Source organism: Salarias fasciatus, chromosome 14, assembly GCF_902148845.1.
Source record: "Salarias fasciatus chromosome 14, fSalaFa1.1, whole genome shotgun sequence".
NCBI lineage: Eukaryota > Metazoa > Chordata > Actinopteri > Blenniiformes > Blenniidae > Salarias > Salarias fasciatus.
Window position 1 is genome coordinate 40,657,989 of NC_043758.1, and position 16,733 is coordinate 40,674,721.

At 48.8% G+C, this 16,733-nt stretch overlaps 1 protein-coding gene across 2 annotated transcripts in view; it reads right to left on the minus strand.

Moving 5' to 3' along the window:
• Positions 1-1,168: 1,168 nt before the first annotated feature.
• pipox (pipecolic acid oxidase) overlaps positions 1,169-16,733 on the minus strand; it is a 49,810-nt gene continuing 34,245 nt past the window's right edge. Inside the window, exons 5-8 of one of the 2 annotated variants that reach the window (XM_030108533.1) lie at positions 14,628-14,780; positions 9,393-9,542; positions 8,265-8,340; positions 1,169-2,083 (exon numbers count right to left, since the gene is read on the minus strand). In XM_030108533.1, the coding sequence (XP_029964393.1) occupies positions 1,953-2,083; positions 8,265-8,340; positions 9,393-9,542; positions 14,628-14,780 (510 nt within the window). In that variant the 3' untranslated portion in view covers positions 1,169-1,952. The remainder of the gene's footprint in view (positions 2,084-8,264; positions 8,341-9,392; positions 9,543-14,627; positions 14,781-16,733) is intronic. The other variant, XM_030108534.1, reaches the window with a different exon arrangement.

A 16,733-nucleotide genomic window follows, 5' to 3' on the forward strand; every position in this document is an offset into this window, starting at 1 on the left:
GCCCTCGCGGTAGAGCAGTTATGCCACACTCCTAAAGGATTATCAATGGATACTCTAATATTTAATCCAAAGAAAACAGAAAAATTAGCACTGACTAGCAAAATCCTGCCTACAGCAGCTTTAAAGAGGTTCCACCGCAGGCTGCAGTGGAAACTCTGGCTGTGTGCACGAGGCGTGTGCACGAGGCGCCTGCAGCCAGACTGTCTTGGTGGGCAGCAGCCTCATGCCGTGCGCTCCTCGGGTCAAACAGTGTTGTTCTCTGACCGGCCCTCCTGGAGGGAGGTGGGCCGGTGTGGACCGCTAAGTGAACGCCGTCCTCCCGCCGAGGCTGCTCTGAAGGAAAACGCCGCCGCCTCAGCAGGCCGGGCCGCCGTCGGCTCGGGAGCGTGCACCTTCTCCTTCGTCTGCCTTCCTGATCCCTCTCAGTGCCTTCAAACCCTCCAGGCTGTGAATAAACGCTGCTGTTGTATGCCCGGTGCTGTTCTGGAGTCCAGGAGTGACCCGGTCTCTGGACCCGGTCTGGAGCCGCTGCAGAGGGTCCTTCAGGCTGCATTCACCCTCCAACTGCTCAGAGTTTCTTCACATCCTGGGAAAACGGCAGTGCGATCTGAGCCGGTCTTCATGATGAAGATTAGAGTTGAGGCGGTGGTGCGGGTGATTACTGGGTGGAGTTAAGCCCACACTGACCGGCGGTGAGTTGAAGGAGTGACCCGCCATGCGGGCGGCTTTGTTGGATGGAGAAGCCCAGTTCTTGCGGCCGGGAGGTTCGGCCAGACGGAGCTCCTGAACAGCCGAACTTCATCCGGCTTCTCGTGGAGGATGAAGAGGCCTTCGACAGGGAAACCAGACATGCCTTCCATTGGTGTTCCACAGCCTGCTGAGGCCGAGTCGTGTAAATAAACTAAATTAATCCCTTTGCCTCTGATATGATCATTTCAACTCTTAAATTTCATTGTACAAAAAGCTGTTGACAATTTGTAAAAACGCTACGGTATTTTAAAAGGTCTGTTAGTTCAGTGAAGTTTTACTCCCAGAGGGTAAAATTAAAGAACCTTTCGAGGTCCGTCATGTCCGAGTTAAACGTCACACACATATTTTAAATGGATGAGATGATTAAATGTACTTGAGGTGCTGTTGAACAAAATAAGAACAAAAATAAATGTCATCTGGAATCTTATTTATTCATTTCATTTTTCAGTTACAACAAACATTTTCCTATAGGTACATTTTCAACTCTGGAGGAAAAATTAATACTCAAGAAAACCCATGTTTGATCCATGTAGAAATACATGAGTTGAGAGAATAATTGTACATTAGTTTAACGAGTCATCTGCATCTAGTGACATCGGAAACAGCCATTAAAGCCACGACTTCTCTGTTGGGCCTCCAGGATTATCCTCATGAGGTGAACCAAAACTCTTGTTGTTATAAATTTAGTTAAGTCAACAGCAGTGGGCAGAAGATGAGAAAACTCAAAAACGCAGCCTGTTGTCTTAACATTTTAAGTTTTCTTTTTCCTTCTACAGTTTATGGAAGATGCATGGACTGCAGCCCCACTGGATGCAGCAGCAGTGTTTCTTTTCCAGGGATGACGTGACGCTGTAGCTTCATTAGGCTGTGATCAGAAGATTGATCCACAATAAGCTGAACATGAGATCTGAAGTTTCCTGATTTTAAGAGCATTAGTTTTGTGCTGAAAGTCAGTTTCACTCTGAAAAGACAAAGTGAAGTAGAGACATATCCCAGTCAAATTTCACATCTCTATACACACATATATGAAGCACATTTTCAAATGTTGTTTAAAAAGTTGCTGATGCTTTACTAAAAGATTGAGTGCCATAAAAAATGATTTTAGTGACTGATGTGAGGGTGTGTTGGAGATTCAGTGTTCAAATGAAGGCAGCGTCGAACTGAATCAGGTGGTTCAAACCAATGGGGCTAAACCTGCGGCTCTAAAGGGCCGACTGCAGCTTTCCCTGGAAACGTGCGACGCTGAAAGGTGACAGGTTGTAGGACGGCACTTCTCCCAGAGCCAGCTCACTCAGAAGTTTTCCAACGATGGGCCCGAACTTGAAGCCGTGACCTGGAGAAAAGAGAGCGAATGGAGGTTTGAACAGCGTCACACAAAACAGCGTGCTAACCTGCTAACGTGAGCGCACGTCCAGCAGTGAGGCCACGGGTTCAACCTCCACAGGCGCCCAGCGCTCCCTCTCGCAGTCCACCCAGCCCAGCACTACTCTGAGGGGGATTTCTGCTCCTGAGCCGGAGCACATCTTCCAGATGCAGTGGGATTCTCTTTGTTGCTCAGATCTGAGGGGCAGATTGTGAATGTCAGCGGGGCTTGAAGAGAGCAGAGCAGCAGCATCAGACAAAGGTCTCTGGGCTCCTGTGGATTCTGCCGCCCTGTGAAGTCTTCAGAGGAGGGCTCGGAGAGTTTGGACGTGTGTGTTTTCATCTCGCTGGAAAAGCGGAATGTAAAATGCTAGTCGATGGCCAGAGCCCCCAGGATGAGTGTGTAGCTATATCAACTGTGGCCCGCTGTGATGACCGACGCCTGAGTGAGGAAGGACAGCTTTACTTTCCTGGGAAGAATCAGCCGTCCACACAGCACATATCAGGCAACACACCCAGACGTCCCAGTGAGGGATGTCCACATCGTTTGGACCACAGAAGAAGACAGATGGAGAGACCGACAGGCTGCTGGGACACTGAGCGTCCATCCAGAGCCTTCTGGGCGGCTGGGTGTTTAAAGGTCAACTGTCACATGCTGGCAGCATCAGAACAGGATCTCTTCATTCCGTCACTGCTAGTATCAGCAGATACGCCGTCCTCCTGCAGTGGATTTACTGATGGACGGCTTCTCTGTTGCCATGGCAGCCAGCATGCGTGACTGGAGTCAGAAGAGCTTTTCACCATGTTATGACATGCAGAGAAGCCGGGGCGGCTGGGGCTCGTCTCTCAATCAGAAGGTTTGCAGGTTCAAGCCCCCATCTGTCTGCATGTTGAAGTGTCTCTGAGCAAGACACTGAACATCAAACTGTTCACAATGCATGGACTGAGCTGCCTCCAGTGGGGGTGTGTGCCTGTGAGCATAAAGCATTGGGGGCTGCTCAAGTGGTGGAAAAGTGTGTGAGGCAGGGAAAACCACTCAGTTCGCCTCAAGATAAGGACCAGAACAATCCAGACCTCACTTCAGTCCAGATCAGACTGTTCCAGAAGATCAGACTCTTCACAGACCAGAGGATGGAGTTATCAAGGGTTTGTGTTCTGGACGTATTTAAAGATAAATTTCCAACATGAGCGCCAAGGTCACGGTGACTTTAGCATGTTGTGTTTATAATGTGTTACTACCATGAAGGTAAAAATGAACTTGGCTGACATTTAAAGCACTGAGCCTCCCTTCATAGACCATCGTGTTTAACAAGAAGATGATAAAACAGCCACGTTGTTACATACAGTATGTTCATTTTTGATACATCAGTCACTACACTACATGTTCAATTCCATCTGTCAGAGTGGAAACCGAAGCTTCACAGCCTGGTGGCACTGTTACAACAGCTGCAGCTGCAGGCTGAGTCCAGTGCTCTGGAACCGCCACTGGTCTCCCCGTCATGGTCTGCAGAGCTCACAAAATCTCCCAGGAGTCCTCGAATAGGGATTAGCATGTTCCTTATTCCACCAATATCCACCTCCCGTGGAAAGTCAGCTGTACCTGCAGGACGGTAGTTACAGATATGATACGGTGGAGGAAGTGGAGACTCCAGGAAGACGTTGAAGACAGGACGACAGGAAGACATGCTCTCTCTCTGATAAGTGACTTCTTAGGCCTGATTCACACGTACGCGGTCACTGCGCGGCGCGAGGCGGACGTGCAGACGGCGCGGCGCTGGAGCGGCGTGTTCAGGCGTCCCTTTCTCACAGCGCGGTCTGCGTGAGCGGGTTGTCCGCGGCAACGGGCTACTAGTGTAATATGTTTGAAGTAATCCCAGAGGCGTTTCGGGAGCGAAAGGATGTTTATTCCCAAGAGCAGCATCCAGAAACGTGCATCAGCATCGGGAGTCAAAAACACACAACACAATGCGGCGTCCGTAGCTCCGGCATAGACTTATGGGAGTGGCTAGTGTGACGTCACAAGTCACTTCCGGGTCCAAGGCTTCCAGCGCGCAATGTAAACACAATGGCTGTTGCCAAAGAACCGCTCACTTTTTTCATGGTAACAGTGAATTTTGCTGACTTTCCAAAGTCAGTGAAGAGAGGTTTAAACGTTTACAACTCAAACCGAGCTGTAGATGTTTCTGTGGTGACAGGTGGAAGTCTGAAATGGAAAGTACAGGCTTCAATGAAAAACAACTTTTACGAGGTTGAGGTGAGCTAGCAGTAACACCAGGGTGTCAGTCGTCGCATCAAGCTGTGTAACTTAACTACTAATTAATTAGCTATGTTAGAATCGGGTTCTGTCTGTCTGCGGTTTGTGGACAACGTATAGTTTATTCTGGAAGTGTCATCCAGGGAAATAATTTTAAACCAAACCTCAAACACGCCATAAAGCAGAAGCAGCACACATTCATTACAGGTTAAAAAGTAAAATAACAATAATAATAATAAAAAAAAGCCCTTACAGAATATCTAATAATATCCCCCTTGTGTTATTAATAAAGGATTATTAACTTTGGATAACTCCGCTGGTCTATCCTGCCACGGAGAGGAGGCAGTTTTAACAGTGCGCAACGACACACAGCTGCTGCAGAGCAGCTTCAGATCCAGCGGGGGGCGCTGCTGCTCAGCCCTGAAAAGATGTGACTTTATTTTGTCCTGTGCTGTTTTACACCATATTGTACTGGCTGATATAGTTACTGTTGATGCGCCGGCGCCACGAGAGGAGCTGATGTGGGAACCAGCAGGACCTGAGGAACCGCGACTGAAATGTAAATGAACTCTAAAGTTTAGCAAATGATTTATTTAATCAGTGATGTGAAGCCAGCAGCCTGGAAAACAATATTAGCTAAAGGGAGATTAAATACAGACATAGGACGTTTAGCCAAAAAAATTATTTAGACTTCTATAAATTGTCTTTAATTTAAGCAGCACCGGAAGCGGGGGGCACGCGCCGGCCTCATGGACTGAGTCCCGGGTCCTGCTCGGTCCAGAGTCCTGTTCAGGACCGGGTCCGGTGCTGGGTGTGTGTCTCGGTGGGACCGTCCCCGCTGTGAGGAGGAGACGTGGCTGCGGTGCTGCTGCTGTCTGGCTCTGAGACATCATCAAATGAAACAATAAAAATCTGATCTATATAACGTGAGTTCACCTCGTTATTTGTAATATCAGTAAAAATAATATCATGATGTAATATCAGAGGAAAGCGGTAGTAGGATATGGTTTTGTTGACATCGTTCCTGTTACAACACGGGACACAGCACTGCACCATCGCACCTTTGGACACGGAAGTGACGTATTCAGCTTCGATGACGGAGCTACTAGCCATCCCCATAGATATAGATCTCTAGATATGTGTATCTAGACACGCGCTCCTCTCAACTGCGCCGAATAGTAAATTCAAACGGAACATATATCTGCATATATGACAACGAGGCCCTGTCTTCATTGTTTTCAATGGGACTCGCTCCAAGCCGCGGAAAACCAGACGGAGCAGAACCCTGGAAGCCTCTGGGGTGACGGTCTGTGGCAGACAGGAGCTCAGTGCTGCAGAGAAAGCCCAGCTGACACGAGATGTGTGTTTATGCCGTTGGCTTCAACGGGACGCCGCGCACAGCCCGCTCAAGTCCGTGCAGAAAAATAGACTTAGTTTCTATTTAGAAACCGCCGCGCGGCTTTGACCGGGCCACGCGCGGGGAGTGTGAAAGGACTGATCTGTCTGCATGCAGTTCTGATTTTTCCGCGCAGACACCGTGCAAACCGGACAGATCCGCCGCACAGCCGCGGGTGTGTGGTTGAGGCCTCAGCCACTCCCCAGCCAGCCCCATATAGTTGAAGCTTATTGAGCAGGACTGAGTGATTGATTGCACCAAAGCATTTCTTGAAATCAAAACTCCCAACTGCATGTCTTTTTTGTTGTTGTTGTTGTTGTTGTTGTTGTTGTTTTTTCTTGTTTGTTTGTTTGTTTGTTTTTGTAGCTCAAGTGCGTTGGTGACTTCTTCTAGAGAATTGGAGTATTGCCATGGAAATGGTTGTCTTAGTTCTGAAACTAAGTATCTGGTATTTTTCAAGCAGCTTTTTGAGTCAGGAGTTTTTCTAGGATTGTGGAGATTCGTGGTGGTGGAGATATCAGTCTGTAATTTGTATGGTTGTGTTTACTTTCATTTTTGTAAATTGGAATGACTTTTGTATTTTCATTAGAATTGAGGAAACACATTGAAATAACAAATTGCAGATATGGCTGGGAGGTTTTACTGTGTTGCTAATGACTTTCCTGACAACCATCGTGTGCATACCACGGCAGTCAGAAGATACAGTACTTTATTTGAGGTTTGGGGTTCAGTTTCAGGGTCAGAAGGTCAGGGTTCGGCTCATGTCAATAACATGACAGATGGGTTATTTTTGCATTTTGAAACAGTGTTCCCCACTTCCTTCTCACTTATTGCTGAGAGGACAGTTGAGTGTGGATTCCGTTCAACCGTTTCATCCCATTGGTCAGTTTCCTGATGTGGGATGTTGAGCTAACTCTGGGCCAACATTTCCAAAAAAAAAACAACAAAAAATACAGTTAAAGCAACTAAGGAACTTTCAGTTTTCGTGGATTTTGGTGGCGCCAGTGGACAAAGCGGTAGTGTTTTTCCTGAAGGAATACTACAGTTCCCATGAGGCCTAGCGCGTGGCGTGGTAAAATGCTGCTCCCGGTGGCGTGCTGTCGGACTGAACTCGCCTACATTTGTTTCCAGTGGCTGTGTGAAGGACGGATAGCGACGAGGTCATGAATCTAATGGATAAACAATGTTCTATCATGATGTGACGCATGCCTGCAGATTCTTTGTCGGCTCTGGTTTTAAACTCAGCATGCACGGAGCTCAGTGCCACTTTCTGCTCTTCTGACATTTTCATTGTGACCCTGACATTTTGTGCAGGACTTCAGCACCTTGGAACAGTTTGTACTGTCGTCAGTCCTCAGCAGTGGCATGTCTTCCAGCAGCCTTACAGTGACGGTCTAAGAGAGCTGTTGAAGCAGTCAGCAGGCCACGGCCAGCCCAGAGTTCCCCCACCTGATAACCAAACATCAGCTTCAGTTTTCCAATCTGTGTTTGCTGTGCGGTCAAAGTTTGAGTAACACAGCTGGCTTTAGCGACATAACTTTCACATCACAGTTGTACTATGATGGCTATAAAATGTCCCCAGTATCAGGGATGGCCGGCTCCGTTTCAGGAGGATCTGATCAGTAAGAGGTGGGCGGGGTTCCCTGCCAGGCTCATCCTCTGCTTCTCCCTTTGTGGGTCTCGCTTGTTTAAGATTGAACATATTAGACCAAACCTTGTATCGTGTCCCTGTTAGGTCTGGGCTCATGAGCCAGCTGTAGCAAACCCATCAGCCCAACAAAATCAAACCAAAAGAAATGAATACTGATAGTACTCATAGTAATATGTTCCAGTGCTCCATACAGAGGTAGTTTAGGGAAACTGCATCAAGTTCAGTTCCAACCTGGACATCAGTTCCAACAAGGTGTAGCGGTTTCTGCTCCACAGGTTCTAATAATACCTAGAACCTCAAAAGTTCACTCAAAAGAGCCCTCTTCTTTAACATCTGCTCAAACTCTGCTCTGACAGCAGCAATGGCAAAAGAAATCACAATTATCACAAGACTGCTGGTTGTTCTCAGCACAGAGGAACCGAACACAGAACCGGTCCGTTTGATGAAAGGCAGTAACATCACACAACCACGAGCTCCACCGTCTCATTCCTCTGCAGTGGAAAGAATCTCTGTTCAGTATGTCTACTAAACCAAAATGAAGAGACATTTCAACATTTGCAGAGGACTGAAACGTCCAGCGGCACTGTGCTCCACTCTTTAAAGACTGAACTGGAAGATGTGGAATTTTCTGTGTTGTTTGAACAAACAGTGACAAACCAAAGTGACACATGAGCATGTCCTCTCTGCAGCCTTCCACAGACTGACAGTGATTTCATACCGATCCGTCACCTCGTCTCTTCCTCAGACTGGACTCTGGCTCACCCGCCATGCTCCTTCCAGAACAAACGCTCCGGACCTCTCTGCTGGATTTCTGTGTACTGCTGGCTGAGGTTCACCTGGATGCTTCTTACCTGAGAACCCTGCACCGATCACAATGTTCTTGTAAGTGGGGTGACGGTCCAACACGAAGTGCCGGTCCGGGGTCATCTGCAAACCAGCAAAACATTCACACCTGATAGGCTGGACTAAAACAGGAAGAGAGAAACTGAGAGAACAATGCAGACTGGAGAGACAAACTGACCGGATTGGGATTGTTTCAACGAGTCTCAAAAGGAGAGAACATTCAGCTGGATTCAGACTGTTGCTTTTCGTACATTTTAGACATCAGACATCATTTAACTACAGAGGTACACACACACACACACACACACACACACACACACACACACACACACACACACACACGCGCAATTCTGTAATGAAAGTTCATGCATCTTTCCCTTTAGTGTATTTAACAGCTTGTGTACACCGTCTGGACGGTAAATCCTGACAGAATCGTCCATATTCCATCAGAATCAAATGCAAATCACGGCTGCTGACAACAACAACAACAACAACAATAATAATAACAATAACAATAATAATCATCATCATCATCATCATCATGCATAGTGCTTTTCTGGACCCTCAAAGATGCTTTACAACTGCACTATTCATTCACTCCATACCCGGCGGTGGTGAGCTCTACCCTGGGGTACGCCGGCAGCAGTGAGGCTGCCGTTCTGCCAACGGACCCTCCGACCACCACCAACTAGTCATTCACACTGCATTCACAGCACTGCAGCCATGTTTCCAGCTTCTTCAGACAAGTGTGCCGACCGCCTGAACGATCACCGAGCTTTATTATTTAGAGCATACTGAGCTCAGAAGAGGCTTAAAAACCTGTACATGTGAGCTTTACAGGATGCTACTAGGAAGCTACTTTTTGGCACCAGAAATATTTGACTGAAAAAATGTGTTTCTTTTGTAAAACAGTGAGACTGACACAGTAGTTTAGGGTGGGACCAAGGCTGACCACATGGAGCCATCTGCAGCTTTCATCCCAAACATGCTGGTGTTCAACAATCACAGTGCAAACGTTTGTCAAACTGGAAATGTGACACAGAGAGAGGAGTAAGTCATGTCTGGCTGTTTTCTTTGAACCTGTAATGCGGCGGTGTGAACCTGAGCTGGGTGTTAGAGAGGGTCGGAGTGTTTACCGTGTACAGGCAGCTCTCCACCACCGCCGGCTCGGGCTCCAGGCCGGGCAGGCAGCGGGAGATGTAGCGTTTCAGCAGGGCGATGTCGGAGCGGTCGCTCTGCTGGTCCCGCTGGTCCGGATCGGTCTTCTTACCTATATGTAAGCACACCTGCACACATCATGTGACAGTATTACTGTGGAGAACCTAGAGCTGGGCAAGGTACATGAGAGAACAAACTGCAGTCCAACAGTCTGGTTTCCACTGTGGACCTTTTAGGGTGCTTTCACACCTACTAGTCCTAGAGTGGTTCGGTTCGGACATAAATTATTCATAAACGTTGCAGCTGTCAACTAGTTCGGTTCATTCACACCACTTGTTTTTGCAGATGAACTCACCACTATGACCCTCCTGCCCCTTGGTGGCGCTGTTCACACAATAGTGTGTTTTGGGTGACGGAAGTGAACCCTGATTGGCCAGCATGTGTGACGTGATGCGCCGCGCGGCTTGCTACGGAAGCCTCCGCCGACCAAAAAGCCTTCTCCACAACAGAGCGGACAGGACCGAGGCCGGTCAGCGTTCACACCAGCAGCGGGCCGCACCGAGACCACACCGGGACCGCACCGAGACCGCACCGAGACCGCACCGAGACCGCACCCAGACCGCACCCAGACCGCACCCAGACCGCACCCAGACCGCACCCAGACCGCACCTAGACCGCACCTAGACCACACCCAGACCGCACCCAGACCGCACCCAGACCACACCTAGACCGCACCTAGACCGCACCGAGACCGCACCCAGACCGCACCGAGACCGCACCCAGACCGCACCGAGACCGCACCCAGACCGCACCTAGACCACACCCAGACCGCACCCAGACCGCACCCAGACCACACCTAGACCGCACCTAGACCGCACCCAGACCGCCTCCTCCAGGAGGTCTCGGTACGGTTCTTTGTCCCGGACCAAAACTAACTGGTCCGCTTTCACACCAGCGCATATGAACCGAACCTGCAGGAGTTGGGGACTCTAGTCTGCTTCAAGCGGACCACATGCTGTAGGTGTGAAAGCAGCCTTATGTAGCAGGAGGAGGCCCTCTCCTGGCTTGTAATAATTAACCAATCCCGCTAGGGGGAGCTGTGTATAAAACAGGGCCATTCTCACTGGTGCAGCCTCTGCTGCTGAGTCTGGAGTAGACCCCGCCCCTGGGCTTCCTCACTTCCTGGTGTGAGCCGTGCGAGCTGTGTTTGCCTGTTGGGCTGAGTTTGGGGTGCCTTTCCCCCTCATCTGTGGGCCAAGTTGCTGTTAGGTGAGTGAATACAGCTTTCCTTCCTGAGGCACACCCCTACTGTCAGGATCAGCTGCCTGTAATTGGCTGTCTGTGTTTAGGTGGCTATCGTGAGGTCACCGACCCCCCACCTCTCCTACTGGGTGTGCCAATTAGATGTTTTTCTGCCAGGTACGCCGTCTAGACACCCTCACATTCTAAGCTGGTTCATGCAGGTGTATGACTGCCTTTTTCAATTGTATATTAGCAGTGGCTGATCAATCTGCAGTGGAACCTGCCAGCTGTTTTGTCCTTCCGGGTTGCTGCCACGACCAGCGTTGGCACACGTGATCACGCCTGGTCTGCCTCCGCTCCGTGGAGTCGGCTCCTGCAGTTCGCTGCACTCCGATCCACTGGCTGACCTCCTGAACAGAGCCTGAACGCTTGTGGAACGCCAGGCGGAAGACGGAAGCGATCTTTTTGCTTTATTATCTTTTCTTTCTGCTTTGATTAATTTTGTCAGACAAGTGTTGGTATATTTTGTTGTTCTATTGGTTACTGTTTAATTGTTTTCATTCTTTTGGTTATTTTCATTTATTGTTTTGTTGGGGTGTGGCAGTTACAGGTTTGCATTTATTTATTTTACTTGTGAGTTGTGGCTGCCCTTCCCCTCGTGTTTATTTATTTCCTTTTTTCGAATGTATGAATGTGAGGGAAAAACCCTTTTTAACTCCCCTTGTCTTTTTCCCTCCCTTTCAGAAGCTGAGCACGACGGTGGCGGCATCGGTGTCCCTGGGTGGTGGGTCTCCCTGTGTGATGTGCTGCACACCCCTTTTTGTTTGAGTGTGTTCACCTTTATTTTCAGCGAGTGAGAGTGTCCACGTGTGTCTGGGGTGATCCTCCCGAGGCCTTCATTCCCTCTACTACCCGTGTCCTTCCGGTAAGCCTCAGCTCCTGATGGGCTCCCCCCTCTTCCCCTTCTTTTAAGAGGAGTGAATGTGTGTTTTTGAAATTCCATATTTAATAAAGAGGTAGCGTTGTCTGGCTTCCGTTAATCTGATTTATCTCGCCACACTTAGGAACTCTAATTTCTTCTGTACCAGCAAACACTTCTGTATTCAGTCATTTAGGTCTTTGTATGAAGTGATTAGTGCGATTGCCTTGGAGTTTGCGTGTGTGTGTGTGTGTGTGCGTGCGCGTGTGTCTTCCTCCCAAGGTTCCACGGTCCAACAATCAGGTTAGTTCAGGTTAACTGGATTCAATCATAAAATCAGCTCAGGTTGATTGGTAACTCTGAACTGCCCCTCAGTGTGCATGTGAGTGTGCACGGTCGTCTGTCCCTCCGTGTCAGTCCTGTGATAGACTGGCGAAATGTCCAGGTGGACCCCGCCCTCCACCTGTCCAGGTGGACCCCGCCCTCCACCTGTCCAGGTGGACCCCGCCCTCCACCTGTCCAGGTGGACCCCGCCCTCCACCTGTCCAGGTGGACCCCGCCCTCCACCTGTCCAGGTGGACCCCGCCCTCCACCTGTCCAGGTGGACCCCGCCCTCCACCTGTCCAGGTGGACCCCGCCCTCCACCTGTCCAGGTGGACCCCGCCCTCGCCCAAAAGGAGCTGGGTTTGGCTCCTGCACCCTGTGAGCCTGAACAGGATAAGTGGTACAGAGGATATTATGGGATGGGTTTTGCTCCTCTGCTCCATGATGCATTTCCCATCAGTTCCCAACAGGCCAGACAACCGCAGGATGAGTAACATGAGCTGGCATCACCATCCCCCCCTCTCCTCTGTGCATGTGACAGACTGATCCTCTGCTGAAGCACCAAAATGCCAAGTGAAGCGGAGTCATCAGAGGCCTGTAGCAGCAGTTTGAGCAGGAGTGGAAATAGTCAAACATTTCAATCTGAGGTGTCAGCCGTTTCAGCTTTTACAGAAATTATTGGAAAAATTGGAAACATTGTGACATTGATTGTTTTCAGAAGAAATGAAGAGAAACAGAATCATGAAGGTCATCGCTGACATGATGGGACGTTGTGACACAAATGCATAAATCCTGCAGGTTAGTATTCCAGAAGGAAATCTGTTGTGGTGAAGGGGAACCCTATTCCAGCTCTGCGGTTGTTTCAGAGAGGCAGTGTGTTCATTTCAGTTACAAGGATGGTTCCTGGACTGGCTGCATTTCAAGCTGACTGTCATCATTCTGCTCAGATGTCCGTCCTCTCAGAGAGCTGGAAACACTGCGCCTGCTCAACAAGCGGCTGGAAATATCTGAAGCACTGGAAGGTGGACTAGACTGGATTATGCAGTCTCTATATTTTGGATTATATGAGCCATGTTGGACATTTTTGTAAAAAATACTATTTTGAATTGCTTTGTGTGGGTGCAGTATAGTATTTAGTACTTTTATACTATACTTTATGCATTTGAGTAAAGGAATACTCCCAAGATTTTGGACCCACGCCCTATCCCTATCATTTACAAAGAGAGATAAGCTCATAAATACCTTTATTGTGTCCACTCGTCCAGTGGCTGGATCCCAGCTGTTAGCATCGTAGTTAGCTTGCTGCTGTGCTGCTGTGCTCTGGTATACCGGAGCACAGCAGTAGAAGCCATAGACTCAGCCACTGTGCTCCGGTATATCCCTCCGCGGAGCTCTGCCATGTGCAGGTCTGTGTATCAAAACGTTATTTTAACGGATTGAAAAGACAACACGTCTTTTAAAATGTTTTATAACCATTCGGATTTACTTCACGTGCTAACACGCCGTCCCCTGGACCACTGGAAGGAGGATTTTGTCCACTTTCGTCAGTCCGGCTCTGTTTCCTCTTCACCTCCAGCAGCTGAGCTAAGCTAACTACGATGCTAACAGCTGGGATCCAGCCACTGGACAAACGGACACAATAAAGGTATTTATGAGCTTATCTCACTTTGTAAATGATTGGGATAGGGTGTGGGTCCAAAATCTTTGGAGTATTCCTTTAATGGCGAGGCTTTGTTTTTACACTGATTTTACTGTTTGGCACTTTGTGTTGTTTTTTTCTGAATATGAAAAGTTCTTTCCAAATAAAGTTTGTTTTTGATTTGATGTGATCCTGCTGGTGGCTTTCAGCTCTCCTGGAGGACCAGCTCCACCAGCTGACCCTGACCTGCAGGTGGATCATGGACTTCCTGTCAGACAGTCCGACTCCCGGAACCTCAACACTGGATCCCCTCAGCACTGGATCCCTTCAGGACCGGAGCCCCTCAGGACTGGATCCCCTCAGGGGTGGATCCCCTCAGGACCAGAGCTCCTCAGGACCAGAGCTCCTCAGGACCGGAGCTCCTCAGGACTGGATCCCCTCAGGACTGGATCCCCTCAGGACTGGATCCCCTCAGGACTGGAGCCCCTCAGGACCGGAGCTCCTCAGGACTGGATCCCCTCAGGACTGGATCCCCTCAGGACTGGATCCCCTCAGGACTGGATCCCCTCAGGACTGGATCCCCTCAGGACTGGATCCCCTCAGGGGTGGATCCCCTCAGGACTGGATCCCCTCAGGACTGGATCCCCTCAGGACTGGATCCCCTCAGGACTGGATCCCCTCAGGGGTGGATCCCCTCAGGACTGGCTCCCCTCAGGACCGGAGCCCCTCAGGACTGGATCCCCTCAGCACTGTGTTCTCTCTCCCTGCTCCTGGCCCTGAACACCACCAGATGTTCCTCCAGTCTCCAGTCTGTCAAACTGCTGCAGTTTGCAGACGACTCCACCCTCAGAGGACTCATCCCTGATGGAGATGAGTCCGCCTACAGGAGGGAGACAGACCACCTGGTGTCCTGAAGCAGACTGGACAACCTGGAGCTCAACTCTGAAGACAGTGAAGAAGAAGAGGAACACAGCCCCACCCACCCCCTCCACCTCCACTGACTCCCCAGTGGACACTGGGACAAACGTCTCAATGAGAGGTGGAAATCTAAAACAGCTGAGTTGTAATGAAAATGGGATTCAGTCTTACCTTCATCAGGCCGGGGTACTCGTTGGAAGGAAGGCCGTAGATGTGCACGTCGGTCTCCTGACACTCAGGTACTACGAAGCAGGGAAACCGGCGCTTAAGGTCATACGAGCCAGGAACCTTCTCTTTCCAGTAGCACACGTTGATCTTCTGGACCTGCAGTCACAGTGTGCAAACTGTCAATTATTGCAAATATTTAGCATTAAAATCATAATGACCAACATGTTTCAGTCCACAGAACACAGCTTATTCTCGTTGCTTCACACGGGATGACAGCTTGGCTTTGTGGGCCCAGCTCACCAGGGAACGGTCCGGGTCCACAGCACTGAGCTGGACCCTAACCATACACCAGCTCTTCAAAAGGTGTAGTCTGGATCAGAATTAGCCACATGTTCAAATCACTTTTAGCAATCCAAGATCACATATATACTTCAATAGGTTTATCCCAGTTACTCAAACAAGCTGAAAGGACTGCACCACAACATCACTGATCCAGAGTGGACCATCAAGAGGCCTGGACGACCTGAACATGAAGTCTATAATTTACACTGACAGCTTTAAAATCGGCAAAAAATTCTCAATAATTAAATGCATATCTACATCATGACGAATGTTTATTTGACAAATCTGAATTTAGTTTAAATCACATTTTATTCCTGAAAACTAGTCTGAATCCACCGAACTGATGGGGATCAGAACAACCCAGATGTGTTGAATCCGAGTTATCCCAATCCCACTACAAAGTTTTGAACTACACAGACTGAGGGTTCGATCCAGACCAAAACCAGAACTGGGTGATGTGATCTAATCTGACTTCAGCGGTGAGTTTGGGGAAACGACACCAGAGAAAGGCAACGCAACACAACACAGCTGAGCCCCATCAGGACCCTATCAGCCTCTCTGCTCTCTCCCACAGCAGGAAAACACTGAATATCGTTTTTAGACTCGTCATGAACTGTGATCCAAAAACAGCACCTGACCGTATCTTGTTTATATAACTTGGGTAAAATGAGTCACGTGTCAGAGAAGGCTGGAGCTCTATGCTGAGTGCTGTCAGCTGACTTGTGTGTGTTTCCTAAATTAAACCTCCTGTGCAGTGAAACCCCGACTCTGACTCAAACCCCCACAGCAGCCTCTACCTACAGTTATTCCTGTTAGTGTTATCAGGGTGTGTGCGCTCCGTCTAGCTCATCAATGATATATTTGTTCTGCAGCAGCAGCCTGCTGAGTAAATACTGCTGGTTTCAGGTTATTCTTAGCCACTGCTTACTGACACAAACTCTGCATGTGTACTGTATAAGGCTGGAACTCCATCCTCCTCACCCGACGACTTCTGTCCAATGACAGAGGGATTACAGAAGCAGCTCTCCAGCGCTCAGATGAGAACCAGGATTTCATGAACTGTAATGTCCTGGTATAAATGACCTCAGTCCTGGAGCTGCAGTAATCAGGACACATTGTTCAGAAGCTTCCAGGGTAATGCGCTCTCACTCCAGGACCCATGAAGACTCCGTGCTGCTCAGCCGTTCACTCAGCCATGACGGCGTCTCCTCACCAGAGTAAAGCCATTTCAAAACCAACTTCAGTTCTGCACCGTTCAACCTCTGGCTGTATGAAGCCACATTGTGAAACGGAGAAGACTGCCACGATAACTCTGGCTACTGAAGTGTTGAAACGGGCATTTAAAGGGCAGAGGGGACAATACCTGCGGAAACCCTGCCTCTGGTGGTCTGTGGAGCTGCTGAGTACTGAGTCTAAGGTTTAATATTCCATTTCTCACATACAAACAGGTGCACATCTCACACACTCTTTAAAAACAAACATTTCTGTGGCTTTTCAAATCCAGACCTATGTGCAACAAAAGAAAATCAAATGAAAGAGAATCTACATTCACATCACCTGAGCAGGTATGAAGGAAGCTGCACTGCAGGCACTGCTTTTGTTTCTCTCTTTCTTTATTGTCATTCATTTCTTTAAAGGTGCATTAAGGAGTTTTTAAACTTTAAAAATACTTATTTTCCACCTTAAATATGTTACAAATATTCAATAATGTGTACAATGTGCCCTGACATATTCATTGTAAGTACCGCTAACAGCGCTAAATTGTCA